Genomic DNA, 12205 nt, shown 5'->3' on the forward strand with positions numbered 1-12205 from the left:
ATTTCAAAATAATAAAAGTGTTTCCTATGCATTTCTTTCTATTTGGGATATTGTGGCTGCAGTACATATTTGAAAGACTAAGATCTGCATGTAATGAGATGCAAAGTCCCATAGAGGCAAGCAGGCGAGTGAGTAGAGTGAATAACGCTCCCTCTCTCTGCATGCTTTACTGTCACGGCTCTGTGTGGAAGATTGGACGCAGCCTCACAAGGCTACAGTTGAAGGATAAAATGCCAAGGAGTTTACAATCTGTAACAATGTAACAAACTTAAAGAAAAAATCATATAGGCCTATATATTTTTATTTTACAAGACTACAACGGAATCTCTCCAGCGGGGTCTCACTATATTCAACTTTTCGTATGTTTTTGACAGTTTGGAACATCATCATGGGTAAACTTTCAAAGAAGGGGAGCCTTATTTTCTCCGGGCTGCTGCTGCTGTGCGCTTCGCTCGGCTGTGCGTTCTCCGTGGCCGGCCAGCTGGAGAGCACCTGCGAGGCCAACGACAGTGTCTATTACGTGGGGGAATGGTACTTTCTGGACTCGGACCACTGCACGCAGTGCGAGTGCACCAAGGAGGGCTCGGCCTGTGCGCGGACCGAGTGCACCTCTCTGCCGGCGGCGTGCATCCACGTCAGCCACTACCCCACCGACTGCTGCCCGCGCTGCGAGAAGATCGGCTGCGAGTACCGCGGAGAGGTGTACGACCTGGGGCAAAACTTCCAGGTAATGTCTGGTTGGGTTGGCAGCAGCACTGAGTTGACCGGAGAGCATCTTGTAGGTGCTTGGAATTGGATTTCTGACATGGACTTGAGATTGACTGCTCTGCTGTGCAGAGTAAAAGTTGAGACAAAAAGTAGATGTCTTTGAAAATAACCCCCAGTGTTTGTTTGATTCATTGATAGTTTGAAGTATTTATTAACAGTTTGGAGAATTAGCCTACATTTCAAGCACAACTCAATACAAAACTGTTAACTGTTACTGTTAACTGTTAACTGTGACGACACCATGCAATACACTTGTTTGCAATAGGGTCCACCATGTTCAATTAATCATAACATTTATAGACGTAGACCTACGTAGTTTCTTTCTGATTGGGGGGGGGGGGGGGTGCCCTGTGCCCTGATCACAGGAGAGATGGATATGGAAATAACTTATGTCTGGAATGTCCACACACGATCATGATGTTCTAATAAATTCCATCTGATTAGGCTATATTTCATTTAGGCTCTAAAAGAGAGGACCAGTGACATTGGCTAAATGTATATGTTTTGAATTCATTTAAGTTTACACTATTCATGTTTTTTTTTTCTCAGTGTTATTGGGCTGAACAATTCAAGTCCTAATCCTATACGTTGTCCTGTGGGCTGTGGCAGTGTAGTGTGCAATAAGTCAATTTGGAACATGCTGTTTTTTTCTTTCTGACTCGATTTTGTTTTGGTTAAGAATGTCTATATGGCGCCTCCTTGTGGAATAGGCCTGGTACTGTATGGTGCTGTGAGTGAGGCATCAACAAAAACACAAAAGTATCAGCCTTCATCACAAAGGGTTCATAAATATGGGTTATATGCCATACACACCATTTACTAATGTCTCTGTAAATATTGTCTTGTATTGGACCTCTCACTTTCTCTACCTGTCTCTGTTTTGTGTGTGTGTGTGTGTGTGTGTGTGTGTGTGTGTGTGTGTGTGTGTGTGTGTGTGTGTGTGTGTGTGTGTGTGTGTGTGTGTGTGTGTGTGTGTGTGTGTGTGTGTGTGTGTGTGTGTGTGTGTGTGTGTGTGTGTGTGTGTGTGTGTGTGTGTGTGCGTGCGGTCACAACATGCAGCCATCAGAGTGTGAACAGTGCAGTTGTGACAGTGATGGCATTGCCCGCTGTCTAGTAGCAGACTGTGCCCCTCCACCATGTGTCAACCCTATCTACCAGCCTGGAACATGCTGCCCTGAGTGCAAAGATGGTAGGTTGTTTGATTTAATACTTTATTAGCAGGTTTGTTAACAGTACAGGTAGTAGGCTACAGTCAAATTTTATGCTAAAAAAGGCATCTTTTGTTTCCATCCTGGTCCATAAAGTGCGATAGGGTGTATATTTTTGTAGATAGCATAGCTTACTAATAATTAAAGATGGAGTTCCCTCCCTAAAACGACTAGGTAGGCCTACTATGATTATACTAGGAGGAAGATTATTTTTTAGTCCAAGGCATTAAGTATGTGTGAATCTATTTTGCATCAGAGATGGACATGGTAACGTCCCGCCTGCCTCTGATTGGCCTATTATAACCAGACCTGGGGGTCTATTAGAGTAATGTTAACTCCATAGACCTACAAAACAGAAAAAGTACAAAAATCACGGCAATCCAGCTTTAATATCAGGATTTGGTAAATGTGCCACTAGTAAAATCACGCTTGTGATGTATGTCCATGTGTGCCTGCTTGGCTATATGTGTGTGAAAGCATGTATCGTGTGTGTATACATGCATATAGCCTACATGTATCCAGGCTTAACCTGTGTGCACCGTTTCCCATCCAGGCCCTAACTGCTACGTGGACGCGTCCCACAGCAGAGTGATTCCTGCCGGTGAGGCCGTGTGGGTGGACTCCTGCACCAAATGTCGGTGCCACGATGGCCAGGACGCAGGTTACTGGGAGGGGAACCGCGTGGCAACCTGTGCCCGCCTCAAAAACTGTACCCCCGAAGAACCGTCGGTCCAACAGAACTAAAGACCATATCGTCGCTGTCGGGCAGAAATATTCAAACATTTTTGAATTTTGTTTGTTTGTAAATTAACGCCCTACTTTATCATTCTACAGCATCACACAAAAATAGCAGATCTACAAGCTTGACATTTTGAGCTTGTAGATCTGCTACATTTGCTATATTTTTTTATTTGAATCCTGTAAAGTTTCCAATCCGACAGAGACGATTTACTGCAGAGATCCTTAAGTGTATAAGGGCCATTCACACTGAGCACGATAATTAGAACTATAAAAATCACTAACTGAAATGGATGACAGCGTCCACGCCACAACTATAGCGACAATGATAGATTAAATGTATAAATTATAGGAACATTGACAGCCAATTAAAATGCATCAGAAGGACATTTTGGATTAATTCAGTCTCACTGTCTCACCCTCAGAAAGCTTTGTTATTAACGGAGTTGAGGTTTTGAATACCTAATGCTAGCTGACATTACCATCAGGCAGTTTACAACAGTCTTTCCTTCTAATCATTTATCATTTATAAAATTATCCATTATCTGTTGGGTCTTGGGTGGAAACCTCATTATGTCCAAAACAGTTACTTTTCACTATAAAGATACAGTTTTCAAAATTGTTCTAACTCAAGTTTCAGATGACAATGATGAACGATATAGTTATCGGTGAATCGATATTGTTAGTGATTGTTTTAGTTATTGTGTTTGGACTGAACGACCAGCCTGGAGGGATCTCATCAACATAGATGCATGCAAGATCAGGGGAATCCACTCTTTTTTTAAGACTTGTGAAAATAGGGACTTTAACCATTTTTTGCATTCAAAAGTGTGACTTTAACCAGAAAGAGGGGGGCTTTAACCACTTAAAACCTATACTTTGTTGACCAGGGACCCTCCTTTTTACCTTCTATATACCAAATCTCTTTGGGATGATCTACAAGCTCACATGTTGAATAGCAGCTCTTGATCTGCTATTTTCTGTGTACATTGACCTATTATTATAACTTGCCCAGAATAGGGATGCCAGTGTTAATGTGGTCAAGATTATATTCCATAAGAAAGTCGGGACAAAAAAAAGAATGTGATACCAGATGCTACTGGCTAACATTAATGATTGACTAAGGACTTGTTCCAATTCTCTGAATAGACTACCGGTATAACATTTTTGACAATTATGTTTCATAGCTGACAGGCACAGTGTAATCTGTCACTATTACAAGAAGCTCTGATACTGGAACATCCGTAATTGTGTCAAACGGGGGACATTTAAATAAAAAATGTGGGCATTAGAGATTAGATTGTCAATCCAAAGACAACCCTCAATGCAGTGGAACTTACCAGCCATTCTCCTGACAAAACCCACCACCAACAGAACTGAGAAGTCCTTGAGAATTATTGGGCCATGTTTGACGGTGGCCTTCTCTAAACATGTTTCCTCTCCCCGTCCAAAGTAGGTTTTTAAAAACCAAGAAAAGCTAGAGCACGACGTGTCTTCTTGTCATCAAACTACTCACAATGTTGGCTGAACGACAAGGACCCATTTATACCCTGATTTATAGTCATATGGAGTATAAATTAGTCACTCTTATTGTCAGACCTCTGCTCACCAAGCAGATGAAGTAGCGCTTGATACCCTTGGGATTATTTCTGGGATCGTTTGTGATACAGAAGTTCTATACTGTAGTTCTTAGGAATGAACTTGTCATAGATTGATGCATCTCTAAAGGTATGCACAAAATATGATGCAATGTAGGACAGGACATGGCTTGGGAAAGCAATACGTTTGTTATATTATATGTTGTATACAACTGTAATATGTTACATAGTTTGCATAATAAATTAACCATAATAAAATGGTATGACTGCAATGCAGTATAGCGTGTTTTATCAAATGCTCATTATTCATTTATATTGGGATATAGAGACGCCAGTTGTGTTGTTGACATACTGAGCTATTTACCTTTACTGCTGGAAGATACTGTTTGATACGGTATTATTTAGTTCATTTGTACTGTATGTATTCTTTGATATACAGTACGACACCTGCCATCACCATCACTCAAATGTACAGAAGTTAGAATAAAGAACGTTCCATGTACATTATCTATCAGCCTCCTCTTTTCTCTACCTTGCGTGAACTGAGTTGCATTTTTTATTCTACTGGAATAAGCTGTTTTCGCCCCTCCACTTGGAGGAGAGGCAGGTTTGATTTCCCTCTAGATTGCTTCTGTTGGCAGTTTGAGGCCATGGTTCTACTTCAAAACAATAAACAATAAGGAATGAAAACGAGTTAGAAAAGGAAAGAGGAGCCTCTGAAAGCATTAAAAAAAAACATTGAATCATAAGACTGATAATAAGTACTATGTTATTGAATCTTTAAAACATATTTGTCTATGTCGGGTGGAAACCTCACAAGTCCAAGACCGTTACTTTTCAGGATAAAAAAACAAAAAACAGCCAAAGTAGCAAATCGACAAGCTCAAAACGTGTCGTGCTATGCTTAGAGCTTGCAGATCTGATACTTTTGTGGGATGATGTAGTATGATCAAGTAGGGTGTTGATTTACAAAAAAAACATTAACGTTAACATTAACATTGACGTTAAAACATGGAGATAAGAAGTTTCTGCACAACAATATCCTCTTCCACTGGCTGACCACACCAATTAAAATGAAACAGCTCCGTCCTCCCTCTACTGTAGCTGTGTAGCACACACATTAAAACAATGAAAGGCCATTATTCATAGACAGTAGACCCACCTTTTTTTCCCCATGAAACCCAGGGGAGGCCAGCCCCCCCCCTGTCATCTTAGTAGGAACAATTACCACATTAGTTCTGACAAAACAACGTTACAATAGCCTATTTTCAGTTCTTGCCAAGTCAAAAATGACTTTTTTTTATATTTGCTAGAAAGTGTTATGAATGAATGTGCATGTGTATTTATCATTGCATGACATTTATGCCTTAACCGTTTCGATACTTCGGACAGCTGTACTCGTCACGATTAATTCATTTTGCACCATGCCATGCGCTGATTACACATGGCGAGCAGGGTCGTCATAAGGCGTTGAATATCGCTGTAACATTGCCTCGCTGTTGAATCTCTCCGGTTGCTATGAACCTATCCCGCACTGCAAAACGTTCTCAATATTACCCATTAGCCTCTGTTTTAGGCCGCGTCTTTGAAGGCCTTTTTCTCTGAAACTAAAGCGATGGCCGTCCGTGGTGTTGAACAGATCGGCGATGTTCGGAGGTCTTCTCTGATTATCTGTTGAGCACGATGGGAACATCGTGGTGCTGTCTAGAGCTAGTATATGGATATAATTTTGGCTCGGTGGCATTAATGCTAATACTTTAGCATTCAAGATGGAAGCAAAAACTGGACGAGAGTCATAGTGGAATAGCCTGAAATCAGCCAGGCGGCACTCATTGTAATAGACTCTCTGCAAAACTAAAACAAAACTACATTTGTACCACAATAACTTGCAAAAGGTCCGTGTGGGTTGTTATGGCAACAGCAGAGCAGAGAGACCCAGAGACAGAGGTCATCGACTGGCCCTGGGATCAATTCTAACTGTATCGTTGCAATTCCACCTCTCACAAAGCATCTATTTATCAACTCAATTGTATGTAACCTTAGAGCAGCGGTTCTCAAGCTCTCCTGAAACAGGGCCCATGTGAAAATCTCCAAAGTTGTTCGTGTTCACCCATCTGACCCGTGTTAAGTGGTCAGCATTGATGCTCATACATTTGTACATTTACCAGAGTACAATTTCTTAATACAGGCCTTTTACTTGTAACAGAGCATTTTTATATTGTGACATTGCTACTATTGCTTAAACTAACCCCAGCATCTTAATTGTGGGGACGTGCGTGCGTGCGTGCACGGGCACACACCCTCCTCGTCTGTAGTCTCCATCTCACGTTGTCATCCTCTCACTGTATCAAGTTTCTTTTGCTCCGATAGCGTGTGCAAAGTGTTTGCCTCAAAGACGCATCAATGACTCCTCGACAAACGGGAAACGTGAGAGAAAGTTCAGCTGTAACCTTTTTTTCCCACATCAAAAGAAGACATGCTGTAGTATATTCCATGAGTATAAAGCACCTCATTATCTGTCAAATAAGGTTTGACAGGCTAATCTGGCAAGAGAGGGGGTGGGGGGGAATTTGACAATTTCACATCATACACAGACAATGAAAAGGATACTTGGTGAATTTGTGAATAGATATGTCCAATAAACCTGTATAACAGCGTGGAACGTACAGAGGGCAGCGGAGACGCACATACCAGTGTATAGAAGGTCCCATATATTGACAAAAGGAATAAAGTATTTGAGCATCTGGGATGTTCAGTACGCGGGTGACTATGTTCAGTACGCGGGTGACTATGTTTAGTATGCGGGTGACTATGTTCAGTACAAGGGTGACTATGTTCAGTACAAGGGTGACTATGTTCAGTACAAGGGTGACTATGTTTAGTATGCGGGTGACTATGTTTAGTACAAGGGTGACTATGTTCAGTACGCGGGTGACTATGTTTAGTATGCGGGTGACTATGTTCAGTACAAGGGTGACTATGTTCAGTACGCGGGTGACTATGTTCAGTACAAGGGTGACTATGTTCAGTACAAGGGTGACTATGTTCAGTACAAGGGTGACTATGTTCAGTACAAGGGTGACTATGTTCAGTACAAGGGTGACTATGTTCAGTACAAGGGTGACTATGTTCAGTACAAGGGTGACTATGTTCAGTACAAGGGTGACTATGTTCAGTACAAGGGTGACTATGTTCAGTACAAGGGTGACTATGTTCAGTACGCGGGTGACTATGTTCAGTATGCGGGTGACTATGTTCAGTACAAGGGTGACTATGTTCAGTACAAGGGTGACTATGTTCAGTACAAGGGTGACTATGTTCAGTACAAGGGTGACTATGTTCAGTACAAGGGTGACTATGTTCAGTATGCGGGTGACTATGTTCAGTACAAGGGTGACTATGTTCAGTACAAGGGTGACTATGTTCAGTACAAGGGTGACTATGTTCAGTACAAGGGTGACTATGTTCAGTACAAGGGTGACTATGTTCAGTACAAGGGTGACTATGTTTAGTACAAGGGTGACTATGTTCAGTACAAGGGTGACTATGTTCAGTACAAGGGTGACTATGTTTAGTACAAGGGTGACTATGTTCAGTACAAGGGTGACTATGTTTAGTATGCGGGTGACTATGTTCAGTACAAGGGTGACTATGTTCAGTACAAGGACTATGTTCAGTACAAGGGTGACTATGTTCAGTACAAGGGTGACTATGTTCAGTACAAGGGTGACTATGTTCAGTACAAGGGTGACTATGTTCAGTACAAGGGTGACTATGTTCAGTACAAGGACTATGTTCAGTACAAGGGTGACTATGTTCAGTACAAGGACTATGTTCAGTACAAGGGTGACTATGTTCAGTACAAGGGTGACTATGTTCAGTACAAGGGTGACTATGTTCAGTACAAGGGTGACTATGTTCAGTACAAGGGTGACTATGTTCAGTACAAGGGTGACTATGTTCAGTACAAGGACTATGTTCAGTACAAGGGTGACTATGTTCAGTACAAGGGTGACTATGTTCAGTACAAGGGTGACTATGTTCAGTACAAGGGTGACTATGTTCAGTACAAGGGTGACTATGTTCAGTACAAGGGTGACTATGTTCAGTACAAGGGTGACTATGTTCAGTACAAGGGTGACTATGTTCAGTACAAGGGTGATTATGTTCAGTACAAGGGTGACTATGTTCAGTACAAGGGTGACTATGTTCAGTACAAGGACTATGTTCAGTACAAGGGTGACTATGTTCAGTACAAGGGTGACTATGTTCAGTACAAGGGTGACTATGTTCAGTACAAGGGTGACTATGTTCAGTACAAGGGTGACTATGTTCAGTACAAGGGTGACTATGTTCAGTACAAGGGTGACTATGTTCAATACAAGGGTGACTATGTTCAGTACAAGGGTGACTATGTTCAGTACAAGGACTATGTTCAGTACAAGGGTGACTATGTTCAGTACAAGGGTGACTATGTTCAGTACAAGGACTATGTTCAGTACAAGGGTGACTATGTTCAGTACAAGGGTGACTATGTTCAGTACAAGGGTGACTATGTTCAGTACAAGGGTGACTATGTTCAGTACAAGGGTGACTATGTTCAGTACAAGGGTGACTATGTTCAGTACAAGGGTGACTATGTTCAGTACAAGGGTGACTATGTTCAGTACAAGGGTGACTATGTTCAGTACAAGGACTATGTTCAGTACAAGGGTGACTATGTTTAGTACAAGGACTATGTTCAGTACAAGGGTGACTATGTTCAGTACAAGGGTGACTAACGCTTCGATGCCAAGTGCATTGAAGCACTTGACCGTCACAAGCATGACTCTGATGAAGATTCACTTGGCATCAAAACGTTAAGTCACCTGTAAACTAAAGACTGATTCATACTTAGCTGCACGCTGGCCGGCGCTGCATATGCCATAAATAGCAGATATACACACTCACAATGCACCATATTTGTTATGCACATACGCTTGTAAGATCTGCAATTTACTCCAGCAGCACACAACTAAGCAGCAGGCATGTGATCATCCTTGAAAAGAGGATAAGAGAAAACACAGTATTGTAAAAAATAAAAAATAAAGAAGAAAATACTGAATTTGAAATAGGACAAAGAAACATTTTTCAGTCATTTGTATCGTGATTCGAATCGTATCGTGAATCTTTACATGCCTACGACAACTAAGTATAACGGAGGCTTTACTTTAGCACCAAAAACATTTAATCGCCCGAGATGCTCTAGTGTTTTATTCCTTTTGTCTGCTGAAGTGTCCCGCTCCTGTGGTGCACTGGACCTGTATCTAACTGTTTGACACACGGTGCTACACCCTTTGTTCCTAGATATGGACCTCTGCCCCTACAGTGTCACCTACAGCGTCACCTCCATCCAAATGAAGATCAAGTGTGAGTGAACGTGACAGCAGCATGGTGCATTCAGCACGCCGGAGAACAACACAATAGTGTGCTGCTATCGACTCGCAGACAGACAGGAGTCCTATATGAAAAAGGGAATGTAATTCAATGGAGAGATATGGTAACTGTACTGAATTGCACATGATGCATTGTCACCGTCACTCCGCTGCCTCAGCAGACGTCGATATCCATTTTGTCATCTAACGACGTGGGGTCTGGGGACCACTAAGCCTGTAACTCTGAGAGTGTACATAACAGAAACCATTGGACTTCCAGACTTTACCAAAGGAAAGACTCGCTGTAAATGACTGGAAACAGACTAAACCCAAAATGGAATACCAGATGCAGAATTCCAACAATTGTCCCACAAAATGTTTGGCGGTCATGGTCAGGATTTTTGTCAGAAGCTTCGCTTGGCATACCGATTTCATATACTGTATGTAGTACAGTATATGGGGGGACTTCGGTCAACATGGGTTTGTAGTTATGCTGCAGTACATATTGTTGCCGTCAGGCAGAAACCTCTTATCTCCAAATTTTATGAGGGTTATTTAATGTAAATTAACACCCTACTTGATCATACTACAGTCTCACACAAAATAATCAAAGGTAGCAAATCTATGAGTTCAAAACGTGGCACGAAGCGTTTGATCTGCTACTTTTGAAATGTTATCATATAACTTTGGAAATATGAGGTTTCCACCCCCGACAGAGTACTGTACTGTATATGGATGAATAAATGGTGAAGCAAGATTTTGTTGATTTGTGTTGCACACAGCAAAGATTAAACATCGTTCAGTAAACATTCGTACAGTACGAGACTAAAAATGAAGACATCATACTTCTTCTCCGTTTAATGTAATTTGAACGAGTTCAGTAAAAATATAGACTAATTGTATGCCTACAACCTACTACAGTACATGGCTGAAGGTTTGATTCATTATGCCTGTCAGCTCAGAAATAAGGCCTTTCTGATTAATGAGTCTCTGGTGAGGAATCGACGAGACGGTGATAATGAAAACCCAAGTCACTCAAACGGGCGCCGCGTACTCCTCATTATGGCGCTGAAATTCACAACTTCCACTGGCGGAGACCTCTGCTGACACTTTATCATTTCCTCCTCCAGGATATGATAGCCTCTTAGAAAAAGATTAAAAGTAAAACAAAATTAAAAAATAACAGAACAGAGTGACATGGTAATAGTAGTAATAGAGTGTTTTTTTTAATGAACAGTGACTTTAATATTAAACTCCCGGGTTACATGGCGGTGTAAAAATGACCTTTAAAAAAAAAGGGGGGGAGGGGGAGGGGACCCATTAGCTTTAAGCCAGTCTCCTGCCGAGCGGCGGAAAACAGTCTCTAATGAAGACTCATCACAAACCCACAGGAGTCAGCTGTTCTTTCCACAGAATCTCCCTCTCCCTCAAAAGCAACCGAGCAGGCGTTTATCCTGACAGCTCCACTCACATTTCAACCCCACGTGGCCTGCATCTGATACACCTTTTTGCAGACGCTTTACAAAAAAGACTAGATTAGATTAGAACAGTGTTTCTCAAAGTTTTAAAATGTGAAGGTCTCCCCCTACACACTCTGACAGTGTATACAAATGGAACCAACGGGTCCATTTGGTATGAACCCACTGACTCCCTGGAACCACGCTGGGCAAGACCTACGCTGTATAGAGTGAATCACTCATCCAGCTGGGATCGACCCCCTGGGCCCCGGGATCGACCCCCTGGGCCCCGGGATCGACCCCCTGGTCCCGGCCCGGACCCCACTTTGGCCCCTTTTCCACCAAAAAGAAAGAACTTTGGTTCTATAGAAGTGGTTCCGTTCTAGATTCTTGGAACCTTTGGTGCTTTCAGGGAACCATTCACTCCGTCGAACCACTCTGAACTGGTTCAATATTAGGCGTGAAAAATGAACCGAACCGGTTCAGCCCTGGTGGAAAAGGGGCCTTAGAGACCCACCGTACCCTACTGTAACCACATGTTAAAGACCCACCGTACTACTGTACCCTACTGTACCCACATGCTAGCACTGCAGGTTAACCCATTTAGGCCTGAGCAAAGATTTGAGTTAAAAACGTTGGCTCTGAAATAATGTATATTCAAACATTTGCGCCAAATTTTCACAATTAAAAAAAATAGCAGACCTACAAGCTCATAGCGCGCCACTCGGTGGCGCGCTATGAGCTTGTAGATCTGCTATTTTTCAATAGCTAAATTATATCATAATGTTTAAAACACCAAAAGGGGTTCCCGCGAATCCCGCCCAAAATGGGTTAACTGTAGCTCCCTGTTATGTTACGGAGGCGTTCACTCTGAAACCGTGTTCCTCAACAGCTGCACTGCTAGAGCCTCCAATAACACATGTGAACGCAGGTAAATAACCTGGCAGAACCTCGTACCTGTCTCTGCAGTGTTAAGTATACTACTATACTGCCCTCAGCTTCGTAAAATGGTATACATATTT

At 42.1% G+C, this 12205-nt stretch overlaps 1 protein-coding gene across 1 annotated transcript; it reads left to right on the plus strand.

The window, feature by feature from the left end:
* The first annotated feature begins 155 nt into the window (after window positions 1–155).
* Window positions 156–4802, plus strand: LOC308325241 (von Willebrand factor C domain-containing protein 2-like). The gene is made up of 3 exons (XM_080777711.1): window positions 156–727; window positions 1828–1957; window positions 2530–4802. The coding sequence occupies exons 1-3, from the start codon at window positions 362–364 to the stop codon at window positions 2718–2720; spliced, it is 687 nt and encodes a 228-aa protein (XP_080633837.1). The 5' UTR covers window positions 156–361; the 3' UTR covers window positions 2721–4802.
* The last annotated feature ends 7403 nt before the right edge of the window (window positions 4803–12205 follow it).

This window comes from Protomyctophum bolini (assembly GCF_963924005.1).
Source record: "Protomyctophum bolini genome assembly, chromosome: 12".
Taxonomy (NCBI): Eukaryota; Metazoa; Chordata; class Actinopteri; order Myctophiformes; family Myctophidae; genus Protomyctophum; species Protomyctophum bolini.